At 38.1% G+C, this 27,868-nt stretch overlaps 3 protein-coding genes across 3 annotated transcripts; all 3 read right to left on the bottom strand.

The window, feature by feature from the left end:
• Nucleotides 1-201: 201 nt before the first annotated feature.
• cel.1 (carboxyl ester lipase, tandem duplicate 1) lies at nucleotides 202-6,426 on the bottom strand. Its single transcript, XM_014973309.2, has 11 exons — nucleotides 6,319-6,426; nucleotides 5,987-6,134; nucleotides 4,386-4,505; nucleotides 4,109-4,306; nucleotides 3,904-4,034; nucleotides 3,704-3,811; nucleotides 3,510-3,624; nucleotides 3,176-3,362; nucleotides 2,800-3,003; nucleotides 1,568-1,777; nucleotides 202-466 (listed from the first exon to the last, which is right to left on the bottom strand). Exons 1-11 carry the CDS (start codon nucleotides 6,418-6,420, stop codon nucleotides 277-279), a joined length of 1,713 nt encoding a protein of 570 aa, XP_014828795.2. The 5' UTR covers nucleotides 6,421-6,426; the 3' UTR covers nucleotides 202-276.
• A 2,289-nt stretch (nucleotides 6,427-8,715) lies between these two features.
• LOC106907541 (bile salt-activated lipase-like) lies at nucleotides 8,716-15,833 on the bottom strand. Its single transcript, XM_014973310.2, has 12 exons — nucleotides 15,756-15,833; nucleotides 14,725-14,800; nucleotides 14,415-14,562; nucleotides 12,916-13,035; nucleotides 12,650-12,847; nucleotides 12,443-12,573; nucleotides 11,682-11,789; nucleotides 11,474-11,588; nucleotides 10,690-10,876; nucleotides 9,340-9,543; nucleotides 9,053-9,253; nucleotides 8,716-8,971 (listed from the first exon to the last, which is right to left on the bottom strand). The coding sequence occupies exons 1-12, from the start codon at nucleotides 15,782-15,784 to the stop codon at nucleotides 8,788-8,790; spliced, it is 1,701 nt and encodes a 566-aa protein (XP_014828796.2). The 5' UTR covers nucleotides 15,785-15,833; the 3' UTR covers nucleotides 8,716-8,787.
• Nucleotides 15,834-16,151: 318 nt separating this feature from the next.
• Nucleotides 16,152-22,455, bottom strand: gtf3c5 (general transcription factor IIIC, polypeptide 5). Its single transcript, XM_088011095.1, has 11 exons — nucleotides 22,160-22,455; nucleotides 20,805-21,003; nucleotides 20,519-20,729; nucleotides 20,016-20,196; nucleotides 19,794-19,898; nucleotides 18,937-19,051; nucleotides 17,948-18,028; nucleotides 17,570-17,658; nucleotides 17,411-17,493; nucleotides 17,203-17,345; nucleotides 16,152-16,442 (listed from the first exon to the last, which is right to left on the bottom strand). Exons 1-11 carry the CDS (start codon nucleotides 22,373-22,375, stop codon nucleotides 16,234-16,236), a joined length of 1,632 nt encoding a protein of 543 aa, XP_087867221.1. The 5' UTR covers nucleotides 22,376-22,455; the 3' UTR covers nucleotides 16,152-16,233.
• Nucleotides 22,456-27,868: the final 5,413 nt, after the last annotated feature.

The following is a 27,868-nucleotide window of genomic DNA, read 5'->3' as shown; positions in this document are numbered from 1 at the left end:
CTATCAATATTAATCTTATTATTAATAATAATGATAATTTATTTATTATTCATTTTACATATAAATCTGAAAGTACTGCAACATAAAAATAATAAAAATGTAAATCAAATATTTATTGAATATTTATTTGAAAACAATGTGTACACAGTTTAAAGTAACCAGTTTAAACACAAGTAAGTAAACAAAAACAGTAGACAAGTGTTTTTATTTCTTTCATCCATTTATTTTTATAAACCAAGACTTGTGATGGAGGGCTTCATCTCCAGCCGGAGCTCTTCACTCTGAGTCGGCGTACATGGTGGGAAGGTTGGGCAGGATGCTGGTCCAGAAATTCACAAAGCGCAACCTCAGCTTCTCTCCCACGGAGGTGCCGTCCATGTCCCCATTGATCTCCACAAACTGGTGTCCAAAGGCCGAGAATTGTGGCCACGAAACTGGGACGCTCAGGCCTCCTCTGTTGGGGTCTCTGCGAACCAGAGAGAAACAAAATGTAGGTCAGTCTATCTCAAACCGCAGTCCGCGGGCACCCCTAGTGGCCATAAAGGTAACTGCATGTAACGGACCGTTGATTTGCCGTGACGTCAGCTGTATGCCAGTTTGGTAAGCTAGCTAGCGTACGGCCAGTTTACCGAAGAATTATGTTTAAAAATAATAATGAATAAATTGGCTTAAAACCGAGTCACTCAAAAGAAAAAGTGAAGATACCAGTGGAAAGAAAACAACGCCAGGACTACTTATGTGAAGAAGCCAAATCATTCATGGTAAGAGTTTGGATGTGTCGTTTATGAACGAATCGATTCTTTTGAATGATTGTAAGCTGTGAACGAGTCTCGATTCTTTGTTTTTTACGACCTTACTTGCCTAATGCTAGGCTCGCACCTGAACAACTATTGTTATTTTTATTTAATTCAAAATCATTAAATTCAATTTCATTATTTAAATACAATAGATAAATAGCTACAATCTATGAAATTGGTGGTAATTTTATATTTTAGAAGAGGAGTTTTCTTTTTGGAATAGCAACTCAAGTCTTTTTCTTTTTCTTTTGTTTTTTTGGCTTTCTGGCTTTAATTTTGAGAAAAAAAATATCACCTCATTGAATTCTCAAAATTTTGATTTTTTCAGAATTCTGACTATTTTTCCTCATATTTTTTTTACTTTTTTCTAAGAATTCTGATATTTTTCTCAGAATTTGTACTTTTTTTCCTCCGAATTCTGACTTTTGATCGTAGAAGATTAAAGTAATAATGATTGTGGTAAATTCTGAGAAAAAAGTTAACATTCTAGGAAAAAAATAAATATTTGTTCAGTGTATCTAATCCTCTTCCGTTGAAAACTTCTTTCATTTAATTAATTAAAATATTGTTTAAGCTTACAAAGGTTATTTTTAAGGTTCTATTTACATGTCCCTCTGGACCACATAAAACTTTATGGCGGGCCAGTTTTGGCCCGTGGGCCTTGTGTTTGACACATGTGGACAAAGTGGTTCTCATCCTGACAAAGTTTGAGAAACACTGATGTGGATCTATTTCCACACTTGTAAGTGGATTTTGGGTTGTATTCATACCCCGTTTTGGCGAAGTTGGTCCAGTAGGCGATCATGTACCCGGAGGCGTCCCGATGGCGCGGCCAGTACCCCAGCGGGGTGGAGAAGGGCTTTCCAAAGACGTACTGCAGGTCGTCAGCGTGGTCGGCGCCCATCCAGCTTGGGTAGGGGCTGAGGAGGCCTCCCATACGGTTGGGCTCAGAGAAGAGGTACGAGTACGTACGACCAGTTCTTCAGTGGAAAACAAGAGGATGTAACGGATTAAAACAATAAATATCACCTGCTGAAGCTGATGAATATTCATACAAAGACTCACAAAAGTATTCATTTCCCAGAGAAATGAATACTTCCTGAGGAAAAGTATTCATCAAATAACCTTTAATTCTAAGGGAAGAGCATAAATGTGGGTAGAAAGAAAAAACAGTAAATTGTTTTGCTATTTTTGTCATCAAAACTTGAAAACTGTCAGGTCCTGCTAGCAAGCTTGCTAACTAATTTTTTTTTTTCAAGGTAAATATTTATCTTACTAACTAAATATTCAGTTTGGAGCTAGATATTTAATTTGTAAACTAAATATTTCACTGGCCAAGTAAATATAGATATAAAGTGAGGCTAAATATTTAGCTTGTTAGCTAAATTTGGTTTAGTTTACTGCTAAACATTTAAATTACAAAATAAATATTTAGTTTGTAGCTAGATTATGTAGTTTGTGAAATACATTTTTAGCTTGCTAATTAAAAATTTAGTATGAAGCCAAATATTTAGCTTGCTAACTAAGTCTTCAGCTTGGAGCTAAATGTTTATCCTCAGGCTAAATATTTAGCTTGCAAACTGAATATTTAGTTTGTAAATAAATATTCATCTTTCTAATTAAATATTTAGTTTGAGGCTAAATATTTAACTTGCTAGCTAAATATTAGCTAAATATTTGGCTTCTTAGCTTAACTCAATATTTAGTTTTGAATTGGATATGTAGTTTGTAAGATAAGTATTTGGCTTGCTGGTTAAATATAAATGTGAAACTGTGACATTTTATGAATTAACATGGTTGAAATATAACTTTGAAAAATAAACCAACATTTTTTACTTTTATGACAGGTTAAAAAAACAAATACTTGTTAAAATTTTTACTTTTTAACATTACAATCAGCACACTGTTTTGATTAATGCCAGCTCAAACGTTGAGCCCAGCCTTTACAGAAATGCCTGAAACATCTGAGAGTGATATTTGTAAATGCAGATCATCTTCTTACCCTGAATTGGAGGCATGAAGATAAAGAGCAGCCTGAGTGGGAATCAGGAAAAGGTAGTCCGTTTCGATGGCCACAACAGTTTTCTTGACAGTCTCTCCGCTGGGTTTGGTTCCCCAGTCCAGGGTGTACGTGGAGAAGGCGTTTTCCAAACCAAGCGTTCCCTTGTCCTTGGTAAAGGAAGTCAAGAGCCTCTTGACATCTTCACTGCAGTCAGCAGAAGGATGTAAGACACTTATATTTATATTTAATGATACATTTGACCATTTTAGATTATGAATTATTGGGAGCAAATGCCACAGAAACTCTCAAACCTTTTCTACCTTTCCTTACCTGCCCCCAATACACTAAATGCTTCACAAAGTTCACTTGAACTCACACAGGGGTGTCCAACAATGCAGAGTTGATTGAAGGGACATCAATGCCTGTGAAGATGTGTCCGTCCATGTCGTTGGCTCCGGCCATGTAGTCGACGTCGGCGGCGTTGTGGAACAGATTGGATGGATCATCCGGCAGGAAGTCGCCATCAATCACAGGAGACAGAGCCAGGTTGTTCACCAGAGGGTCTGGTCAATGGAGAAACAGCAACATGCTAGGCTAAAGCGATCAAGAACATTTGTGTATTTACATAGCAATGTTCCGCTGTGCTGTGGAGAGAGTCTTGAAGACATAAAGCTGTTTAAAAGTAGGTCAGTATTCAGCCTTTGACTTACTGTCGGGTGAGCCAGAGAGATGGATCTTTCCTGCCAATGTCAGAGCCTTGGGGTCGGTCATTTTCAGACAGGTGGCCATGCGACTATCGATGGGACAGTTGACTTGTAGAGCAACCTGAAGGGTTGGGTTCCAAAAACAACCCGTCGTATTTCAGATCATCCATAAAATGAAAAACACAGGAGGAGCCATGTACCTCTTCAGCAAACTTGCGAGGGTTTTGGTTGATAGCCCAAGGGGAAAGAGCGACCCCACTTTGGGAGATGGCTCTCTTGATCATCCCCTTGTTGTGGGGAGTGAGAATCTGGGAGACAAGAAAACAACAGAAAGCAGATTCTTTTTAAAAAGTACTACCTAAAAATTGATTTAGATATTTTGCTTTGGGCAGCTTCTGACCTGGAAATTAACACTGGCTCCCCCGGCGGATTCTCCAAAGACGGTGATGTTGCTGGGGTCTCCTCCAAATGAGCGGATGTTTCTGTACACCCATGCAATGGCGGCCTGCTGGTCCCACAGCCCATAATTTCCTAAACATGATCCAAAGCGATGTTTGCAAGAAAAGAGTCAATTGAACCTCTGGATATTTTCAAAAGACGCCTACCAGGCATAGTAGAGTCTCCAGCACTCAGGAAGCCAAGGGATCCCACACGGTATCCCAATGTCACCACAATGACATTTCCTCTGTCTGCGAGTTCCTGTCCGCTGTACAGATAGTTATCCAGGAAGTTAGCACCCTGCGAGGCTCCAACCAAGAAAGCTCCACCGTAAATCCAGACCATGACGGGCAGATTGGAGGCCACTGAAAATTTAAGGGAACATTATTACAGTTAGTCTTGGTCAAATTTCAGTCACACTTGGTGCTAAGTCTAAGGATTTACATGAGTTGATGTGAGGAACCCAGATGTTCAGGTAAAGACAGTCCTCGCTGCCATAGACGTCGTTCATGAGAATCGTCAGCTGAAGGCATCTGGGCTTGAAGCTTGTGGTCTTCAGAGTGCCTGATCAGAATTAACACAAACATTTTAAGATTCAATCCTCCGATTCCTCTAGGGGGCTCTACAGTTTATTTCACACAGGGTTAAAGTGACTTCCCGACAGACCGGAAGTGACTTGACGACGAACCGGAAGTAGTTTTATGTCGACGCAATCACGCTAAATTAACCTTAAAACTACTTCTTTCTTACGTCTTTGTGTATTGCCCAAAATGGTGAGTTGATGCTGAATGTTGTTAGCTACTGAAAAATACTTTTTTCATTCTACCTGTGGGTTTTGGCAAATTAGCTTTAAGCTAATGAAAATGCTAGTGGTTTCAATGAGTTGTTTTGTACATCAGCAGCTAATTAGCATAATGCTAGCTCTCGTTTATTGCGCAGTGGTATTTAATCCTGATGTTTATTATACTGTAAAGTGTTGAAGGAGTAAACTGTGTTTTATAATTTGTTGGGTAAGTCAAGCATAATTACCCAAAAGTTGTTCTCAAGTAAGAGTACAGATACGTCGACATGTTTTTACAAAAGTAAAAGTAAAACGTAGACATCCAAAATAATTACTCAAGTGAGAGAAAAAATGTATTTGGTAAAATGGCTCAACTCCTGAGTAACTGATCAAATTACCAGTAATTTATTATTTAAAAATTACATAATCAGATGGACCAAAATATAGTGTTTCATGGACATTTTGGTATTCTAAAGACCAAAATGACAATAATTTTGTCATCATTTTTGTTACTTTTGATACATAAGTAACAAAATCAGGCAAAAGGAAATTTATTCCAAATCAGTTTCTTTCAATAAAAAACTAAAGAAACTTTAACAAAAACTGCAGGTGCGTGTCTGTGTCTGGTGAATCTTATTTGTTTTTTGATAAGTGGGAAGAAAATCCAGAAATTTTACTCAAGAAAGAGTAGAAACACTGCATAAAAAATAGTCACGAAAAGTAAAGAAAATACAGCATAGTAAAAAAATAGTAAAAGCAATTTTTTTTCAAACAGTTACTCAAGTAAATGCAATTAAGTATTATTTACTCCCACCTCTGCAGATAAAGGTTTAAATCTGTGTTTTAGGTTTATTTTTATTGGAATATTATTCAATACCAAATATTGCAATTTAGTTTTTTCTTCATTTACAGTAAAAACACCCAGGAATGAAAAGCAAACCATTAGAATAAAACAAAATGTATTTAAAATTTTAGTCAACACAGGTTGTCAAGTAGTCTATCATTTTAAATATTTGCTGATAATGAGAAAAATCTTCACCATGACATAAAGAACAAATTTTCCTTTAAAGTCTATTGGGTTATAATGAATATAAAATGTTGGAAGTCTTCAGCTTCCTGTTTCTGATCAATAAGTTGACCAATCAGGACACAGTTGGACATTAACGCTGATAAAGTCCCAGAATGGTTCCATACAGCTGAAATCTTTACTATAAAGGCTTTTTGTGACATAACTTTATCTGGTAACTGTGACTGGTTTACCCACCGTCCCAGCCAGAGTGACGCTTTGGCTTCTCAAACCTTCCAGGAGGCGCAGCGAAGGGGATGCCTTTGAAGACGTCCATGTGCCGCCCGGTGCCAAGGCGAATATTTTCCCCCTGCACCGCTCCTCCCTCGGTATTGACAATCCCGAGCTGCAAAGATAAACACGGAACAGCTCAGTCAGTAGATGTTTTTGTTTTTAATACACAAATAATTCATTTCTAGTCGTATTTAGAGCAGGTTTAACCAAAAACCTGTTAAATTAGACTTTATTTTGGTTGTGGAAGACGGTGTAATTCCTCGACGTGAGGGTTGTGCTGTTGGAGAGAAACTCACGGAGTTGGCGGAGACGGCCTCCAGAAAAACGGCAGCAGCAACCAAAATCCCAAGCATGATTACCAGGATTGAACTGTGAGCAACAGGGTGGTGGTCAGCCATGCATTTATAAAGGAGACCTGCCCACCACACACCCTCCACAGCATCTGGCACACACACACCCAGTGTGCAGCTTTTCCCACAGTTACACAATCGGTAACCAGCTCAGGTGTGCAGGCTCGAGACTGCATTGAATTATTCAAATATCACTTTTAAAACATCAGGAAAATGCTGTTGGTTTAAAGTTTAATTCCTGTTTTTGCTGCAGTTTTGGAACATGAATGATAAAATAAAGTCACCAATGTTTGATAAAGATACAGGATATTATTATCGATTTGCCAAAAATCGATTTCAACCGGCTTATGTAATGAACCTATGTGAAAACTGACATGTGAGAAACTATTTTTGATGTTCTACATCTAAATATTAACCAGATTCTCAAGGTTAAATAAAAACAGAAAACCTCCATCTTTGTCTGAACTTTATAGCTTTTATTTGACTTTTATATAACATTCAGAAAAATACATTTATATGATTTGTAGCTGCTTCACCAAGGTCAAAGTGCACGCGTCCGTCCTTTCAGAGGAACCTTTCATGTTGTGTTATGACAGCATCCATCTGTCGTTTTTTTACCCTCCAAGGCCATTGGACGAGAGGCGGCGTACGCCTCAACAGGTTGCCATGCCAACGCCCGGCTACAACAACGTGAATGACTAAAAATAACTTTACCAGGAAGCCAGACTTGGTTTATACAGCTGTCCTACACAGCTTAAGTCCCAAAACACTGCGCAGTACGTAAGGCTAAGTTTATGATACACTTCTTTATCAGTCTGACTAAATATAGACTTCATTAACAAAACATACACAGGCTGTGAAATTCTGTAGTCTTTACCAGGTTCTAAGTTATTTAAATCTGTTTAGAAGAATACAACACGGCAAAATGTAAAGTTATTTTCAGTTAGCCTACCAAAACCTATAAGCAAAAAATTATCAATAAATCTGTTAATTTTAGCCTCTATTTCATAACTTCCTGTATATTATTCCTCGGTGGCACTGATAATTGTTTTATTTTTTTTATATTTAGGGTTCTTTTTGCCTCTGTTTCCTCCATTTCAGCTGGTGGTACTTTTTATTTTTCTAAAAGAAGTATAACGCCAAGTTTTATGCAGCTTAGCTGAGTAGCCAGTCAGGAAGCTACATGCTATCATGCTAGCTAGCTGGTAGAGAACGGGTGTCAAAGTCATTTTCATTTTGGACCAAATCAGGGTCATGAATGCTATTAAAGGGCCGGTTGTGCCAGAATGTATAGATAAAACCTGTTCATAAACTGTTAAAATATCAATCAATTCTTGATAGTGAGGAACTGAAAAGATTATTGAACATATTTTCAGTCAATCCAAGACTGAAAATCCTGGAGGAATCACAAAATCAAGGATTTCGTGATTCGTTTTGTGATTTTTTGGGGGGAAATATTTTCAATATTTGCACTTATTTATGACTGTAAATAGGACTTTTAATGCTCGCTGTATAGATCCTGGACTATAATCTGACATCAGTTGAGGCTCAGGCATCTGTTTGGTACAAGTAAGAATGTTTTTGACAATTTTTGAGAAAAACCTATAATAAACTCCCAATTGTTGATTTTCCATGATAATTCTCAAGAAACTGGAGGGACTGATTGATATAATTTGGCCATAAACAGATAAAAACTGCATTAATTTGATAACACAATTAGCACAATTAGTGTTTAGTCCAGAATCTAGAGGGCCCCATAAAAGGCTGTGGCGGGCCGGATTTGGCCCACGGACCTTCAGTTTGACACACGTGATGTAGAGTTTGCGTATCATCACACATTGTACACAGTTTTTCTGATAAAAAAAAATGACACATCTGGACTTATCCAGATGTTGAAGCTGAGTTAAAAATAGATGCTAAAGAGGAGAAAGTAGAGCGTGAAGTCATCGGCATTTAGACAAATCCATTTAATTTTCAGTATTTAAGGAAATAATTTACTTGTTTACCATTATAATGTTCCTTCTTATGATGGATTTTATTATTTTACTTCCTAGTTCCGTGTTTGAGGAAGTTATTTAGACTAATTTTAAGTTTTTAACCACCAATGGCATAAAGGCCAACTGAAATGCAAAAATAAGGAAGTTTTACATTCTTGATTAATTTTTCTCATTTTTCTTTGTAGTTACAATAACTACAGCACTATTGCTCCTTTACAATTAGTCGGTGATACTTTCCAGAGCAATGTGAACAAGGCAGCAATAAAAATCTAAATATATCCATTTATTTTTTAAACATTTATTCAGTATAGTATTTTTTGTATGAATTAAAAACAAGAAAGCAGTGTTTGCATTCCTCATGTGTTTATTTTTCATGAACCAGCCCCACTAAACATTGGCTTCATTGCAAACGCAGGTTTTATTCTGAGTAGATGGAGGGAAGGTTGGGAAAAATGCTGGTCCAGAAATTCACATAGCGCAACCTGAGCTTCTGCCTCACGTAGCCGGCGTCCATGTCGGAGTTGATCTCCAGGAACTTGTGACCACTGGCCGTAAATGTCGGCCATGTTGCAGGTACCTTCAGATCTCCTACGTTAGGATCTCTGCGAACCAGAGAAGAAGAACATTTCACCAACCCAGATCTACTTCCAAGTCTGAAAACATATTTTGTGTTGCATTCGTACCCTGTCTTGGCAAAGTTGGTCCAGTAGGCAATCATGTGTCCAGACAGGTCCCGATGTTTCGGCCAGTACCCCAGCGGCGTGGAGAAGGGCTTTCCAAAGACGTACTGCAGGTCATCGGTGTGGTCGGCGCCCAGCCAGGGCTTGCCGTAGATTCCCAAACGGTTGGGCTCAGAGAACAGGTACGAGTAGGTGCGACCAGTTCTTAAATGGAGAAATAAAAAGATAAAACACCTTAATGATAACCAAATATGTTATGTTATATTTGTAAAAGGAGGCTGCATTCTTACCTGGCATTGGAGGCGTGGAGGTAAAGAGCAGCCTGAGTGGGAATCAGGAATATGTAGTCTGTTTCGATGGCCACCACAGTTTTCTTGAGGGTCTCCTGGCTGGGATTGGAGCCCCAGTCCAAGGAGTAGGTGGAGAAGCCGTTCTCAAAGCCTTGGGTCCCTTTCTCCTTGGTGAAAGAACCCAGGAGCCTCTTGACCTCATCGCTTCAGTCAGGACAAGAATGTTGGACATTTAGATCTGGTACAAGCCATCAAATGCTGTGCAAAGGTTTGAGTTCAACTTCCTTGTAGTTTTAAAGTGGTCAGTAGTGTCACCAGCCTTTTTGAAAGTGACCTTTCATGCTTCCTTAAACAGCTTAGGGTATATACAAAACATGTTCATTACACTTTTTGCACAAAATTATTCTCAGATAATGAGATTTTATCTGCTTTAGGGCATCTCGACACTTTAAATCCAAATAAAGAAGCTGCTGGCCACGCCCCCAACTCAGCGTCTACTCAATGGCTCCAAACAGATGCACAACTGTCTTGTGTCTTTGTAAATCTTTGAAAAGCAGAAGTGGAGCCTCCTGCACAGCCAGCCAAAAGGCAGCAAGTGGGTTTTGCGTGGTAAATCAACAACAAAGCACTTGTCTTTTCCAGCAGCCATTGTACATGGCATATAGCGGTAAAACCAACTGACAAGAAGAGTGCTGCTACTCTGCTTGGGTTGCTGGGTGACGGGCTGAGCTCCTGGGGTTGCTAGGTAACAGCGCAGTGGCAACTGATTGTCACTTAGCAATCAAATAACGTTTCCTAAACACCAAAAAACATGAACTTATTGCCAAAAAACAGCTGGATGTTTTTTTGTGTGTGTGTGTGTTTTGTTCATTTGAGAACCAAATGGATGTATAAAACCAGGTAAATGTGAAATTTGCATAATAAGTCTCCTTTAAAGGTTTTTCTTCAGCCTTTGGATCCTCAGATTTGGTCTAGATCCTGACCATTTCAGTTATTTCCAGAAGACATGTTGTATTTTCCTTCTCTAGCCGGATTCATTAAATATTCCACATTTCTCAGAATAGAGTTTCTCTATTTTGTTACTCTTAGAATAGAGTTACAGTAAAATTGCATGTTTTATTCCAAACAATTTGAGCTACTAGCAACTGGACAACAGAAACAAGCAAAAAATGGGTAAATGCGCAACCAAAATCCAAGAAAAACCCTTGCAGGACCTCCAGAAAACTGACAGAAGTGATCACATCACTTTCAAACATTGCAAGCGCTTAAAATTAGAGGTGATTTGAAACTTTTACCTGCTTTCAACAGACTTATTGTGTCACAAATCTAGTAAATACAACTTGAACTCACACAGTGGTGATCGTCAGAAGAGAGTTGATGGACGGTACATCAAATATGGTAAACATGTGTCCGTCCATGTCGTTGGCTCCGGCCAAGTAGTCGATGTCGGCGGCGTTGTGGAACAGGTTGGACGGGTCGTCGGGCAGGAAGTCGCCGTCAACCACAGGACTGAGAGCCAGGTTGTAGATAAAAGGGTCTGACCAACAGAGACACTGGCTCAGATTAATCTGATTTAACAGCAAAACATATTTGCTTCAAATATAAGAGACACTGATTTTCACCTCAAGTTTCCTTTTTATACTTCACTAAGAAAGTTTTTTATGTTGAAAAAAAGATGCTTAAAATCATTAATCAAAGTTATTTATCTCCAATTGACAAGATTTTTCAACAAATGGGTCAAATTTGCTAGTGTTAGAAGTTCTGCTAACATTAGAAGCTACATTGACATTGTATTAGTAAAAATTAGCCAGTGCTAAAGCTAATGCTAAAGCGCTAAATTGAACCATTTTGACACCAACCTCAAGTCAATGAATTGTGTCACAACATAGATTTATTTGTGTTCAGAAAATGATTCTTTTGAACAAACCATTCACTTGTGGTTCCAGTCAGTAAAACTTCAACAAACATGTTGAACTTTATTCAAATGAAAGCTTATAAATCACCCAAGTAAATTAGCGCTTTTGAATTTATTTATAAAATTAATTTAGGCGAAGCTAATTGTTTTCAAAGTTAGCTAGAATGCTAAAGTGCCACTGTTAGTGCATCAGCAGATAAGAAGCAGTGTGGAGCTTACCATCAGCAGAGCTGGTCAAAGAGACGCTTCCTGCCTTAGTGAGAACCTTTGGATCGGTCATCTTCAGACAGTCGGCCATTCTGCTATCAGTGGGGCAGTTGACTTTCAGAGCAACCTGGAGAAAAAGCTCTAAAAATGTCACATTGCTAATGTTTTACAGTAGGCATTTCAACTGATCCCTAAAACATGGGTAATAGGAGCCATGTACCTCTTCGGCGTACTTGCGAGGGTTTCTGTTGATAGACCAAGGGCAAAGGGCGACGCCGCTTTGGGAGATGGCTCTCCTAATAAGTCCCTTGTTGTGAGGGGTGAGTGTCTGTCAGAGAAACAGGAAGCACATTTATTAACATCCTTTCAAAGTAATTCAGAAAGGCTTTTAGTAGTGATGGACATCGCTAACTAAAAAGTAAGTTGTGATAATGTTGAAGTGCTAATCATTAGCATTAGTTCCACTAACGCTAAAGTGTTACACTCGGACGGTATTCAGCAGAAGCTAACGCTAACGTACTAAATTCAACCATGTTGAGTTTTACTAGCTCTGTTGCTGATTTAGCCTGGCTAACCATGGCGGGGTTGCACATGAGTTTTTAAATGTGTTTGTATTTTTCTATATACTTGCCAGTAGCTCAATAACATTTGTTAAAAAAAACAAGAGACAACATGAGAGGAAATGGAACTGCTGTGTAAACAGTCTTCACCCCCTTCAAAATAAAAGCATGAATATAAACATGAACTACTTGAAGAAGTCGTAACAGTCAATAACCAAAACTTCTAAACACACATTGAACTTTATGAAACAACCAAGAAGCTAAGTGCACTAAACAAAAACTTAGCTCTGCTATTAGCACATTAGCATATTGACAGTGGTAGTGTACCCACCAATGGCTTTTATCCATTCAATGTAACATCTGTTAAACAAGTGTTTCTGTTCTTAAAAATCTGCTGAATGGTACAGGTTAAACCTCTGACCTGGAAGCTAACACCGGCTCCCCCGGCGGATTCTCCAAAGACGGTGATGTTGCTGGGGTCGCCTCCAAATGAGCGGATGTTTCTGTGCACCCATGCAATGGCGGCCTGCTGGTCCCACAGCCCATAATTTCCTAAACGAGATCCGACAAGGTGAAGATTGCACAAAGCATTGAAGGTACCAGGTGGATCTTTTTAAAGGGTTCCTACCAGGAAGAGAAGAGTCTCCAGCACTCAGGAAGCCAAGGGTTCCCACACGGTATCCCAATGTCACAACGATAACATTTCCTCTCTCTGCCAGTTCCTGTCCACTGTAGAGATAGTTTCCCAAGTAGTTCATTCCAAATGACTCACCAAACATGAAAGCTCCACCGTAGATCCAGACCATGACGGGCAAATTGGAGGCCACTGGAAAAAAACTAAACTCAGTTGTGGTCTAAATTTGATCACCGCTGTAGGTAAATGTAGATATTTACATGAGCCAAGGTGAGGAACCCAGATGTTCAGGTAAAGACAGTCCTCGCTGCCAGAGACGATGGTCATGTAAGGGTCCAGTTGAAGGCATTTGTCCTTGAACTGGGTGGTCTTAAGTGTCCCTGATTAGGCACATCACAACCAAGGTGGGATTTTTAACTGATTAATTAACTAGTAGAAAATAATTCAATCAAATGGCAGCAACTCAATGCATTCATGCATCTAAATGTGATGACCTGATGAAATTCAAAGGGCTTGTTACAATTTCTCAGTTATATTTACTTCAGTAAACTTTTGGGGGAAAAAATACTTTTAGGAGTAGTTTTACTACACTGTTCATTTTACCTTTACTTGAGTAATATTTGTATAAAGTTTCACTACTTTTTAATCTATTATTTTGTAATTATGGCATTATTTTGTATTTTTTCCCTTAATTTTAGTCTTTAAAGTATCAGAATTTGAACATAGTTTTACATATTTGTCTGATGACTATTTTTAAAACATTAAATCAGATGTTCTGGTGCTCAGTACAGTTGCCTTTTTAACCAGATACTTTTTTTTACTCTCATTTGAGTAATTTTTTGAACGGCTAAGTTTTACTCCTACTTGAGTAAAAATATGTTTAAGTAGTGTTATTCTTACTTTTTTATTTTCTGCAACACACCTCGTCAGTGATATTTTTGGTGAACATAAAAAAAAGAACGAAAGTGCATCTTGGGAAGCTGAGATACCTAGCTAAAATGCTACTTGACACGCTATTGGCTGCCGTTTACAAAGCAGCCAATCCAGTAGCGCCATTCATTTTCCTTGGCGCTGATTGGCTGAATATAAGGAAGACCATTGACGTTAGCTTCTGCGATAGTGCTAACCATAGAGCTGCTAATTCGTCCTTATTAATTAATCCATATCAAGTTATATTCGGTGTGTGAGCTATTAAAAATAGGCAGTTAAAAGTGTTGTTAGAAGAATTCTAAAATATTAACGGATTTTAGCTTTTCGTGGGCGAATGTAGTCCTTAATTTCCGTGAATATCGAGCGATCTTATTACCTTTAATTTTGTAGTTGATAGTATCTCATCTATCCAGTGATTTTAAGATAAAACCACATTTTGTTTCTCCCAAATACAGTAGCCATTTTCCAAAAGCAAGTGACCACAATCTTGTTTCTACTGCTGGGAATGGACAAAATTGTTTTCAATTGTGCCCAAAAAGAACTTGCAAATGGGAAAAAAAAAATCTATTTGGTTAAATAAAATTTTGCATGTTTACTTTATTGCTAAGGAGGTAAAAACAAAATTATTCTAATTATATATATATATGTGTGTGTCAAAATAAATGTGTAATTGCATAATTTAAATAAATTACACCTAGACTACATATCTAATTATTTAAAGTAAGCAAAAATGAATACATTTATGTTGCTTCCTGGAAGTAAACAGACTTATCCGGCTGTTTTGAACATCTGTCCTGGTTGTTATGGACGGTGTGTGAGGGTCACCCACCGCTCCAGCCTGGGTGACTCTTTGGCTTCTCAAACCTTCCAGGGATGTCAGCGAAAGGAATGCCTTTAAAAACGTCCATGTAGCGAAAGAAGCCCAGGAGAAGGTTTTGACCCGACACCAACCCTCCCTCGGTGGACACAGCCCCGAGCTGCAAGGGTTACAAACAGAAACTAAGACTGGATCATTTTAGGCTTAAATAGGTCCTTTTTGATAGAAAAACAAAAATTACTAGAAGCAATATAAGAACCTCTTTATCTCTAGACAATTCTGAAACTGTTGGGGTAAGTTTTGTTTTCTGAGAAGGACTTACAGAGGTGGCAGAGATGGCCTCCAGCAGAACAGAAAGAGCAACCAAAACCCCGAGAACCGCCATCAGGAATAAAACCCTAAAAACCTGGATGATTGTCAGGGTCGCTCTTTTAAATAGCATCTGACACATGTGCATACATGGCACATAATCATTAACCAGCTTGTGTGTGGTGAGTTTTCTTCAGATAAATATTACACTTCACATAAAGAAACAACAGTCATCATGTAAAGTTCAATGTCAGTTTTTCAACTTGATTGAAAATTGACTTTAACATGACCATAAATTTGCTAATTTCTTCAACTTCCAAGTCAGGAAAACATCCAGAGTATGATATCAGTTTCTCAAAGCGAGCCAAAATGTTTTTTCCAAGTGTTGTTTTTTCCATTTCATGGAAATTTACTTATGCAATGAAATAAACTAAAAACAGGCATATGAAGGCTACGTTTTAGGTGTGCTGCACCTTTAAATGAACTCATGAAAACAAATTCTCAAGGATAAATAAAAATAATTCAGACATGAACATTCAGAGACACATAAAAACGGTTACAAAATCAGTCTTCTATCACCTGAAGAACATTCTAGGTTTAAACAAGATATAAATATAGAAAAAAAAAGTTTCTTTAGTTGAACTGACTACAACAGTGTCATTTTAATCAAAAACAGAAAAAAAATACTGTGAAGGTGTGTTTTTGTGTGAGATTAGATTATTGCCTATTATAAACTGATTTAGAAAACCAAAGTAACTTAATCACAGCGGTGTCTTCACAGATCTACCTAAAAACCAGGCAGCTTGTTGATCCAGATCGCTGCTGCTGCTGTTCTCTCTAAAACCGGGAAGATCGAGAACATCACGCAGTTTTAAAGTCCCTGGAGCTCAAATACACTTTAAAATACTTCTGTTAGCTTATACATCGCTGAATGGCTTGGCACCAAAATACATTTAGGATCTGTTGTCATATCAACCGTTATGTTGTCATTTTTCTGCGTTTCGCCTCGCAGCACATCAGTAGTTTTTGGTTGTTTATATTCACCACAGAACCGCATGAAGCGCATTTTGCATCCCGCATCAGGCTTTGTTTGGACCATTTCTTTCCCGTTCTGATACTTCCTCCATCTGTTTCTGTCAACGGATGACCAGCGGCGCCCTCTGCTGGTTGGAGGCCAAATTACAACACTAAATAAGGTCTAACGGACGTTATTGGTCAATCGATTGGAACTAACTTTAATCTAGTGAACCATTAATCGACAATTAATTATTAGTCGATTGATTGTTTGTGATCACAGAATCAGGATGGCTCCTTTGGAAGTTTTCCAGGTTGGAGGATAATCTGGAAAGAGATTTTCCTAGATTTCCCTTTTGGACCACCGAACCGCAACCTGATCTCTGAGTGGAAGATTTTACAAGTAAAGACTCAGCAGCTCAAAGCTTTAGAAGAAATTGATTTATTTATTTATATTCAGCACAACAAAAAACTAACTTTTTACAGAAATGGACGCCAGATTGTTTCGTCACATGTAATCCAGGATTTCTGTCTCCATCTCATTTTCACTTCCTTCCGAAGGCTGAAACTCATCATCCTCGTTTTCCTCTTCGTCTTCTTTGTTGTCACCCTCCTCCTCTTCTTCATCGTCCTCTTCCTCATCCTCTCCTTTTGGATCGTTCACCGTGTATTTTAAATGTCCTTTCCGTCGTCTTTTAGGGAACCTGTCTCGCTTTTCTGAAGGAAAAGGGGAGAAAATGAACTGAAGGATTTAAAAAAAAAATCATCTTTAAAGTGACCTATTATGATTCCATGAACAGGTTAGGACAGATCTACGGGTGAAAACAAAACATGTTCATTACATTTTTTTTTTTTACACAAAATCATTCTTGGATAGTAAGATTTCAGTCTGCTCAGTTCTGCTTGTTTTAGGACGTCTTATCACTGTAAATCCAAACAAGCTGCTTCTGGCCACGCCCCCCAACTCAACATTTACATTCACACGTGAAAATGGCTGCAAAGAGATGGAAAATTATACAACTGTACATCCTTGAAAAGCAGGAGTGGAACCTCCTGCACAACCAGGAAGGGTGAAGCAAGCTGTTTGTGGTTTCTGGCAGCCATTGTGCAGCGCATACAGCAGCAAAACCAGCTGACCAAATGTTCCAGAGCTCAGCCTGGGTTGCTAGGTGATGGGCAGAACTCTGCTGGGGTTGCTAGGTAACAGCGCAGCGCTTATGGCATATATGGCTAATTTTCCAGAAACCAAAAAACATCTGTTTTATTTTATCTTAAGCACATGGGCTGGTTTTAGAAGCAGTAGAAAGTAGTAGAAGTAGAATGGAAGTATAAAAGTATACAACAGAAAAATCTAAAAAATCTACATGAAGATCGCATAAACTCAACTGTGGGTGGGATTTCTCACTGTGATCAAAGCTGTAACCTTTGATCCAGTGGATTATGAAAGAAGGAAACACACTGAAGTTGTTCTTCATACCTGGTTTCTTCTCCTTGACCACCTTCTTAATCATAGCGGAGATGACGTCTCTCAGCTTGTCCGTGGTGCCGACGACACACCAGCCGTCGCGCTCGTCACACTCCTGCTCCTCGCCGTCATTCTGGCTTATCACCTCTCTGATGCTGGGGAAGCAGAACCGTTAGCAAACTTTGGTGACAGCGGGACAGAGTTTAAAGACGCCTGGTACCTGTCCACGTCCAAATCACAAAGCTGGTAGAACATCTGTCTGTGTGGAGGCAGCAAACCGTCTCTGAAGATGTACGCAGACTCCTGCACAAGCAGAGGAGGTCGTTTCAGAGCAAAATGCTTGAAATTGTTCATTTTCTTGGTGTTTTTGTTGACCGACCTTCAGCTGGAAGGAGACGGGAGGCGGGTCGCGACTGGTACTGGGACCTTCTGGGGCGGGAATATCCAACAGGCTGGCAGCCGGAGGAGCTTAGGAAAAGATAAGTGGCAGCTTCAGTTTCAAGATGATATCACTGTGAAGATTATTCTGTTTCTTAGCATGAAATAGGGCTGCGGAGTAAATAAAATCAATATATGTCAATCAATCAATATCAATAGATAATACAACTGAGAGAATATTCACACCAAATATTTCAATGTAACTCCTTAATAATTATCGATATTGACTGACATGAAATGCTTACATCACAAGATTTTCAGCTCTACAATCAAAATGCTTAAACAAATTTGCATAAATTTGCATGAATCACATTGAAACCTGTTTTGTTCAGCGTGGTCGGCAGGCTGTAGCTCAGGGTGCTCCTCTTGGCTTTCACCGGTATGTTGGGCGGCGTGCAGCCTTAAAAACGAAGAAAAACACGGTGAAAACGTAACGCGCCACAAACAGTCGGCCAGCACTCAGCATCTGGCAGGCCAGACAAAAAACCATGACGGTAGTCCAGGTAACGGGAACAAACCGAAGAAAACAAGCCAATACCAGCATGAAACTGGTTTTAGGATGGATCAATAAACCTGTAAATCTATGATGTCATTCTCTAAGCACTCAACCCCATAGAAAACCTGCCAAAAGTCAAAAAAATGTCAGAAAACAACAATTTCAACCAAAACTCTAGAAGAGAGATCAAATATCCAGCCAGAGTTACACAGGATGTTTGAATAGATTGGAGCCTGAGATTTAGAGAAAACAATTACAATTCATTGGACAATTAGTTGTTTATAGGGCTGAAATGATTAATTGGATTAATTGTGATTGTTTGGTTATTGAAATAATCAAGTAATTTAGTAATCGATTAATCGTCAACATGAGTATTCAAACTTAATAAAGGTTATTTGCAGAAAACAAAAACACATTCAGAGCAGAACTTAAGCCAAAATACTGTGCATTATATACATATATATATACATTGTTTGCATATAAGGTAACAACACCTTAAACTTAAATATGCTTTAGCCAAAACTTCACCTGCTTCACATTTTTAGACATTAAAATGTTTTTAATTCAAAAATGAATTGAATTATTTATTTGCATATTTAATAAAAAACTATTAAGTGGTAGAGTGTGCCATTTTTTATATCCGATTAATCATCAGAATAATCGATACATTAATCGATTAATCATTACTTGCAGCCCAAATTTTCTTCCAGATTAGGAAAAGATCGGTTGCAATAAACCCTGAACATCACCAGATTATTGATGACGTTGTTGCTTCACCAGGAACCTGGTGGCTGGCGTTTGGTTCCTCTCACCGTATTTGGAGCTGACCCGGATCCTAAAGTCCAGGATCTGGTATTTCTTGGACTCGGTGGTCTTTCTGGGGTCGTAGCCGAGCCGAACCCACAGGCTCCTCCAGGGTCCGGTCACCTGGAGAAAAAACACCTAGAGGTTAGAAAGCAACAACCGACACAATCCTGTCAAGGCCTGTTATTCCTGTCCATATGTGCCATATTTTTTCCTTCCACTAAACCTTCCATTTATTTGATTCTGCTGGATAGCAAAGAGCTTTTGTGTTTTACCCTGAGTGTGTTTATGAGTCTGCTGGAGTTTGACACAATGTCACATTTCTGCTTTAAAATTTAATATTTAAATTGATCTTTATTTGTAGTAACAACTTTCTGAGATTCAGAAATAATGTTAGAAGTTTTACTTCCTAGATTTAATGATGGAAATAAATTTACCTTTAAATTATTGTGTTGTTTATTGATATGCATGAGTGGTGGAAGTATTTTGTTCAGACTTTTAACAGCAGAAAGTATTTCATGAAATTAAAAGACAAAAGAAAGAAAAGGGAGGAGGAAGAAAAGACAAAAGATAGAACAGATAAAAGATACAAAGAGGACAGAAGGAAGAAGGAAGAAGGAGGAAAGAAAAAAGAGAAAATAAGAAAACGAAGGAAGAAAAATACAGATGGAGGAAGAAGAAAATAAAAACCAAGAAGAAGAAGAAAGAGGAAAAAAGAAAGAACAACTGGAGGCCCAGCAGTTTTTTGGCCTCTAGTTGTGCAGCAACGTTGCGCTGCGGTCTCCTGGTTGCCGCCCAGGTTGCCGCCCAGGTTGCCGCCCAGGTTGCCGCCCTGGTTGCGTTGCCTGCAGGACGTGCTGCTCACCATGTAGTAGGCGTAGACGGGCAGCAGCAGCTTGAGCTTGTCCGGGTGGAGGTCCAGGTTGGCCTTGAGGGCGTTGCGGGACCAGATGGGCCGACTCTCAAACATCTGAGCAGCAAAATGTTTTCCAGAGATTAGATAAAACCAAAACGTTCAACACTGCAAACAGAATCAGACGCTCCAACTTTCCAGTCGGGCCGGCCGTGTTTTCAGCTGAACAAATACCTTCTTGACCTTCTCCTCGCTCTCCAGGTCCTGCTCCTTCAGGCACAGCCGGCCCCAGTTGACCCGCGCCGCCTCCAGGCACTCGGTGGGAACGGCGGGGTCCGTGAAGCTGATGAAGATGGCGTTATGGGGCCGCCGGGCGCGGTTCAGACCGATGAAGTTCTTACTGACGGGCAGAGGGCTGCAAACGCAAAACAGGAAAACATTGACAAAACAAATCAAACTCCCTCGTTCCCCTACGGAAGAGGGTCAGGGCCACTGACTGGTAATATCAGGAAAGTCAGAATCCGGAGGAAAAACAATCTGAGATTAACGTTAGAATTCCGAGAAAAAAAGTGGGAATTCTGAGAAAATTAAGCCAAAATTCTAGAAAAAAAAAAAAAAGAATTCTGAGAAAAAAAGAATCTGAATTCTTTGGTTAAAGTCAAAATTCTGAGAAATGTTAGTTGTTTTTAGTGGCACTAATCCTCTTGTGTATTCTGCCAGGCTTCAGGTCGACCTACAGAGACGACGTCAGCTTCTGAACGGCGTCGGGTCGGTAGAAGTAATCCACCGGATTGTCGAGGCGTGAGAAAATGGCCGGGGTCAGGAAGTAAGGGACGTCCTGCGCGAAGAACGCCTGGTTCTCCGCTTTACGGAGGATGATTTTGTCGTACAGAGACACGTTTTTTCCATTCTGGGAATCCACAGCAAGGCACTGGAAGTCTACCATCCCTGCAGAGCAAAAACACGTTTTCGTTTTCTGTTAATTTAACAAATGAGACGCAGTGAAGCGGGTTCAGACTTCACCCTGGAACTTGTACGTGGTTCCTATGATTCCCATGATGTCCATCTGGATCTGAGCGTCTTTGGGGTCTTTCTTTCGGACCCGCCGTCGCACCCTGAGGAGGAGGTTGCTCGACGGGAGCCGGTTCCCACACAGAGAGTGGCAGAAGGGGTCACGGGGTCGGAAACGCATCTCCAGTCGCCTGCTGGGGTCACTGAATGTCTGTGGGAAAACCAGGAATACGAGTTCAATAATCGATAATCAGATTTGGGAACCACAAAGACAAAATAAACTTTCCATCTTTAAAGACATAAGCAGGTAATTCTAGTACTGAATGCTAAATGTTAAAAGAAAAAACATGAGGACATAGTTTTAAAGGAGTGTATCAGCGCTGTCAATCATCCTCATGTACTCGATACTAAATGGTCCAATGGTGGAGAAACAACTTACAGTCATTGGTGGCCATGCTAACTAGGATTAGCTATAGCTTTAATATATTAAAGCTGAAGTGACATGCTTCATTTTTAATAAATTCAGAGGTGGGTAGAGAACCCAAATATTGTACTCAAGTAAGAGGAGAACTACTTCAACATGACTTTATTCAAGTAAAAGTACAAAGTAGCCATCCAAGAAATTACTCAAGAGTAAAAAGTATCTGATATAAAGTCTACTGAATATCTAATACTTAAAACTTACATCATCAGATGAACCAAAATATAAAGGGAAGTGGATTTTTTTAATCTTAAGGACGAAAATGAAAATAATTGATAACAGTAACAAAAAATAACAAAAATAGGCAAGAGAAATTTTTCAAAATGAGTTTCTTTCAGGAAAAACTTCTGAAAATTGCAGGTGTGCGTTTGTATCTGGTGAAGTTTTGTTTAAAACATGTTTGCTCTTCAATCAGTGGGTAAAACAATCCAGACATTTTATTCAGGTAAGAGCAGAAATAAATAAAAAAAAATACTCAAAGAGCAGTGTAGTAAAAATACTCTTAAAGTGCGTCTTTTCAGACCAGTTACTCAAGTAAATGTAACCGAGTAAATGTAACTAGTTACTAACTTACTACCCAATTCTGCTGAAATATTGACCAGCTTTTCATATTTTTCTGTTCCCCCATGACAAACATGTTGTCCCTGTTAAGTAAGAGAACATATTTCCTCTTTTAGAAAGATAAAAAGTAGATTGTTTCTCTGAACTCCAAAGGGGAACAGAATATTTCAGCCTGACGTTCACACCCGGTCATGTTTTGTTACCCCATGGGTTATTTTCTGTTATGTTTCGGTGACATTTTTTGGTGAATTTGGACACATTTAAGACATTTACATTTAAGGCATTTCACACAAAACCCGAACCAGCAGCGGTTGGTTCCGCTTACTTTCGTCACCGTGTGTTCTCCTCCCAGAGTCTCCAGCATCCTCTCCACGCTGGTCACCATCGCGGGATACTCCACGCACACCAGCTTCTTGTTCCGCAGCTCCACGGCGGACGAGCCGCCCGGCGTGGCCCCTCCGGTCCGGCCGGACAGGCTCAGCTCTTTCAGGGTAAAGTTTAGCATCACATCCCTCTGATCCACAGCACCCGGAGTCGCCATTGCTCCCGTTAAAAGCGAGAGAAAACGAATAAGAAATGTTCACATTCACGCCGTACGCGGACGGTGAACAAAATAAGCTCGGGCGGAAACAAGTTTGCGATGTAAAAGGTTCCGCTTCCATTTCCGGAGCCAAATTCTATGATTCACTAACAGGTATGAAATAAAATAAACAAATAAATCAAAATAGCTAGCTAGCCAGATAGCCAGCTTTCGTAGACGCGTATGTTGGTTTCACGTGTTTATATTAAGAAGTCAGACTTGAATTACAAGATTAAACCAAAAAGCAAAAGAAATTAGTCAATTAACTTTTGGTTCACTATTTTTATATTGTTTTAATTTTTCCACAAACTTTTAGAGTTGACGTTGCATAAATATTGTAAAATATTTTATTCTCTATTTTACTGTATTTTCTTTTGTATATTTCTATCTTCCTGTCATTCTACAAAAAAATCATACCCATCTTTTTTATTTCTAGCAGTAGTTTAGTTATTGATATTTTAATTTGAGAAACAGTAATGTGTTTTTGTGGGTTTTACATACACTTTCAAAACCAAAAATTGAACATGTATAATTTAATTTCAAAATAAGATTAATTGGTTAGTATTTTTAAAATATTCAGACTATAATTAGTAAATAATAAATGAATCAAAATTATTATTTAGTTTCAATGCCAGCTAATAACAATGACAAACAACTGATTCTTCTTTTTGTAAAATAACTGAAAACAATAATAATAAAAAGCATGAAAGAAAACGTTTACGGATTCATCAAGGAATTTCTTTTTATTTTTAATTAAATACAAGATTTTAAAAACAAAAAAAACTTTCTGTATAATGACGTAAATCTACAGCACAACCAGCTGAAGCAACCAGAGGCTTTTTTAAATATAATTTTACAAATGATTTCATTAATAATTTCTCTGGTTTTATTTATAGATTTTTGAAGATTTTAAGATTTTTACTGCATTTTCACTCGCTTGAAGTTCAATTCTTGTACCAGAGGAAAGAAATTGAAAAAAAAAATAAATAAAGTTTTTAAATCTGTTACTTTAAGAATGATGTTGCTTTGCCGTTTCTGGCCACATGAGGGCAGCATTCTCAAAACTATCGCGAGACAACGCCTGTCTGTGTGTGAGTTTTTTTATTTATTTTTTTTAAAGCTTACACTTTGCCAACCTGTTCTTTAAAAATTCTTTATGCAAATACTTTAGATTTGCAGCTGGGCGTTTCAGCTGCTGGTAAAAGTGCGTTCAAGTAATCTGAGAAATCCTGTGTTTTTAAAAGGATCTGAATAAACAAGATTTTTCCTCAGTCGCGCCCTGGAACTGTCAACAGATTATCATCCCATGAGGAAGAAACAGAGACGCTTCGTTCGTCTGAGTGTTTACAGAGTTATCTAAGATGCTGCTGGATATTCATCCGTCACTTTATTTATTTTAGTTCAGGTTTGTGTTCTTCTACAGACATCATACATCAATGCTGTGCTATTAGGTTATTTTTAACTCTTAAATGAAGAAAAATTCAGCATTGATTCGATTTAGTTGTAGCAATTAGTAAAAATAGATCAAATGTTACTGACCTGCTACAGTTATTTTTTAAAGTGTGGTTTCTGTTTTAGGAAATAAACCTGATTTTCATTACAAAGACAATCCCAGCTGTAAAAAAAGCAACATTTGGAAAGTTAATTTGTGCTGCTTGCATTGAATTTAAGAGCTAAAAAAGCAGTGGAGTGCTGCTTATTATTATTTGACTTGCGCGATTAAGCCAGCAAAAAACTGAATGGATGGACTGAAGCTTTAAAGTTGCACCTAAATAAAATAAATGGAACTAGTACTCATTCTACATATAGTAGAATAAGTACTACTATACTATTATATTTTGCATCAAGATTTATTGATGTAAAACAAGAAATAAGTTATCTTGCTGAAAAAGTTACTTTTAAGTTATTTTTGTCTTAATTCAAGTGTATTCAATATTTGCACTAGAAACTTGACAAAAACTCATGTGAAACATTTTTGTTTTTGAAATTTAGAGGCAAATTACTGGTGCTAAAATCATGAGGTGTAATTAATTATTTACAAATGCTTTTCACTTGTCTATCTGAATAGAAATAAAAATACTTTATTTGTGATTATTGAGCCACTATTAGTGCTGATTATTAACTCAAATGCTTTTTATATTGTGACCAATAAGTAACACTAGAAACGGCAATGTTAATTGCTACATCAAGTAAAAGTAAAACGTACAGCATAATAAAAATACTCCTGAAAGTATGTTTTCCCCCAAAAAAGTTACTGATAACTGATCGGGATGCAAGTTATCGATGAATGAGTTAATCCAAAATTGATTGCTCTTATATTTTCTCAACAGTACGTGGGCAGACCGTCTTTCCAAAACATGAAGGGCACTATCTGTAATAGGCTGAATTAAAAAGAAGAATCTTTAAAACAAATGTGTGTCAGTTATTAAATGCTAACTGAATAAACAGAAATTTGTGGTTTTCTCACATTATTAAACGTAAACAGTCCTCAAAATCAACTTGTGCTTATTGGTTTCGTGTCTTTTCTATCATATTACGCTTTCCTGTCATCACATCCTCGCCTTTGTAGCTAAAAACACATTTTTATTTGAGACGTTGACGCTGCACGGCTGACTGAGCGCTTTAAGGTGATAAATTAAGAAGTCGAGTGTTTATATGTCCAAATAAATTGTGAAATGAATCTTACACCCCTCTCCGGACTCGGTTCTCTTCCCCGCCATCTTTGTTCTATCAACCACATCAACGGCTTTGCTTAGGGATGACTAGCGGCGCCCTCTGCTGGATGGCGGTCAAATTACAACACTGAAGGGCGGTCCAAGCCGGGACAAAATCAACTCAAGGGTACTTGGTCCGAAATATATCTTTTCTGTTTTTCTTTTAACTAAAACCAAAAGTTTTATTGGGCAATTTCTTTCTGCTTAACAATAAACTAAGCATGAAATATTTTAGGTAAACAAAGAAAATTGTCGGATTTTTTTGCAGAAAAGGAACGCGAATCATTGTAGATTCAAAACTTCAAATACATTACGAATTATTTCTTTATGAAAGAAAGGCAACCACTTTACTCATTTATTTTGGGCTCGACTGAAGAAAAGATTTAGTCTATTTTCAGCAATTAAACAGGATTTATGCCTCTCTTTATTTGAAAAAAAGTTTTAATAGTTTTGTCCTAACTGAATAAAAAAGGTCTCTGTCTTTGTGCATCAACCACATGAGATGGTAAGACACATTTGTTTCAGTCCAATCAGGGCCAGATTCTGAGCCAGGGTTGTCCAAAGTATGGCCCGGGGGCCATTTGTTGCCCTTGGAATGAGTTAATGTGGCCCCTCATTGCAGTTGAAAAATGGTGAAAATTTGTCTCTTTGGCATTTGGATCTGATACAGATGAGATGGATGTTTTTTGTAATTGTTTCAGGTTGAGTTAATATCTTAAATGGAAAATATACAACACAAAATAATTTTTCTTTCTTTAGCATGAAGTCATACCACGAACATCCAGCAACGTTTTACTCTGAAACACACTTGGGCTGCACACAACAAAAGCTGTGAAAGAAAATTCTTATATTTATTGCTCGAAATTAACCAAAAACAATGTACAGACCAACAAAATAGAAAATAATTATCTCAAAACACAAAATAAAGATAAACATTAAGGCATATTTCATGCTAATGTTGATTTTGGTAAAAAATAAAATAAAATAAAATGAACTTGTTCAATTTATTGTTGGGCAGGTAAAGAAAACGAATTCACAATGATATTATTTTGTGTTTTTAATTTTGGCCCCTGAGAACTTTCAACTTGGAGGTTTTGGCCCTCAGTGCAGAAAGTTTGGACGTTAGTAGTTAATCATTTGGAACTAGTTTCAGTCTGCTAAACCAGCGGTGTCAAACTCATTTTTATTTTGGTCCATATCAAAAATCTGAATGTTCTTAAAGGGCCGGTTGTCCCAGAATATATTGATAAAACCCATTAAACTGTTAAAAAGGTCATTAACTAGCTGTTTGTTTCAGAAACGTGTTTCTTAAAATAAAATAACATTGAACGACTTTTCATGCTGATCAGTCCATCCAGGATTTCATGATTGTTTTTGTGTTTTTTTGCAGTAAAAATCACAGATTTTGTGGTGATAATTTAGAAATATTTGTAAGGAATTTTTACAATATTTATGCTAAACGTGACATTTTTATTTGCCAGACTATTTGGCCCCCGGGCCTTGAGTTTGACACATATAGTAAGACATTAATCAGCATAACTACTCAGTAAATGTAACTAGTTACTACCCAGCTCCAGTAAAGCACTGACAGAAAGCCCAGCTGATTGTCACTGGCAATCTGTTTGCGCAGTGGAGAAGATTTGCTTGATCTTTCTCGTCTTCCCTCTTTGTCTCAGTTGTCATCCGATGTTCACAGACATCCTCGTCCCGCAGCGTTTAGTCGCTATCTGCCCGCTCCTCCCCATCTCGCTGCTGCTGCAGCCGTTACAGCGTGGAGAGGCCATGATAAGGTTATCAGGCAGCCTGGACCGGCGGCTGCCGCCCGATGATTTCAACCCTCTGCTTTCACTCATTTCTTTGACTTCCCTCGCCACGTTCCGCTCTTTCTTCTCAGCAGCTGGGGTTTTTTATCAGTTGAGGAGGAAATCTGCATTTGGATGCATGACTTCGAAGTTTGAGACTCAACTTTTGAAGGCAAATGGATTATTATGTTGACCTCCAGGGCCGGGGTTAGAAGGAACTGGGGCCCTTGGGCTGGAAACCGTTTGGTGCCTCATCCAATAAAGCAGAGGTGCCAAACTTATTTTAATTTTGGGGAACATCAAGATCATATGATGGGATATTAGGGATACATTAAGGAAATTAAAAAATAATAAAATTGCAAAAACAAAGTCATGAAATTACAAGAAAAAAGTAATAATGTTACAAGAACAAACTTGTACAATGATATGTTTATTTTATTTTTGCAATACTACAAGAATAAAGTCTTTCTCATAATATTATGAATTTATTCTTGTATGAATTCTTCAAATTTTTTGACTTTGTAACATTTTTATGATTTTATGAGTCAAAATATGTAGGAATTAGCATGCTAGCTAACCATCATCCATTATTGTTAGACAGGTAAGCACAAAAAACACAACGCCTCATTATAAAATTCACAGGTCAGAACATAATACACATAGTTTTATTAAAATATGTCTGAAAACACATGCATTCAATAAAAAAATGTAATTAAATTCTGTGGGCCGCCCCCAAAATTTTGAGCCCTGGGCTACTGCCCTTGTAAGCATTTTCTAAAGTGATCTGTTCCCACAGTTTACTGGTGCAAAACATCCGGCTTTTAAATCACCTAAAAACTGGAAATTTAAAAAAAAAACTTAGAAACTATAGATGAAAATTAAAAAACATTTTATTTTGTTTTTGAAACAGAAGAATAAAAGAGATCGATTGGCTGCTA

This window comes from Poecilia mexicana, unplaced genomic scaffold, assembly GCF_051168715.1.
Source record: "Poecilia mexicana isolate PSO_F unplaced genomic scaffold, ASM5116871v1 scaffold_12, whole genome shotgun sequence".
NCBI classification, from domain to species: Eukaryota; Metazoa; Chordata; class Actinopteri; order Cyprinodontiformes; family Poeciliidae; genus Poecilia; species Poecilia mexicana.
Note: the sequence above shows the minus strand (reverse complement) of the source record. Positions and strands in the feature narration are given on the sequence as shown.

What these genes read in the sequence shown, in the direction of transcription:
- LOC106907541 (XM_014973310.2), bottom strand. Translation starts at nt 15,784, where the DNA reads ATGCAAAATGCGCTTCATGCGGTTCTGTG. An exon ending in GGTTCCTCACCTTGGCTCAT is followed by an intron (nt 12,848 to 12,915) that starts GTAAATATCTAC and finishes GTTTTTTTCCAG; the next exon opens with TGGCCTCCAATTTGCCCGTC. An exon ending in CTCCACGCCTCCAATGCCAG is followed by an intron (nt 9,254 to 9,339) that starts GTAAGAATGCAG and finishes TCTCCATTTAAG; the next exon opens with AACTGGTCGCACCTACTCGT.
- cel.1 (XM_014973309.2), bottom strand. Translation starts at nt 6,420, where the DNA reads ATGGCTGACCACCACCCTGTTGCTCACAGTTCAATCCTGGTAATCATG. An exon ending in AGGCCGTCTCCGCCAACTCC is followed by an intron (nt 6,135 to 6,318) that starts GTGAGTTTCTCT and finishes TTATCTTTGCAG; the next exon opens with CTCGGGATTGTCAATACCGA. An exon ending in GAGCCAGTGTTAATTTCCAG is followed by an intron (nt 3,812 to 3,903) that starts GTCAGAAGCTGC and finishes CTTGTCTCCCAG; the next exon opens with ATTCTCACTCCCCACAACAA.
- gtf3c5 (XM_088011095.1), bottom strand. Translation starts at nt 22,375, where the DNA reads ATGGCGACTCCGGGTGCTGTGGATCAGAGGGATGTGATGCTAAACTTT. An exon ending in GCGAGGAGAAGGTCAAGAAG is followed by an intron (nt 19,899 to 20,015) that starts GTATTTGTTCAG and finishes TTTGCTGCTCAG; the next exon opens with ATGTTTGAGAGTCGGCCCAT. An exon ending in GGTCAAGGAGAAGAAACCAG is followed by an intron (nt 16,443 to 17,202) that starts GTATGAAGAACA and finishes CTTTTCCTTCAG; the next exon opens with AAAAGCGAGACAGGTTCCCT.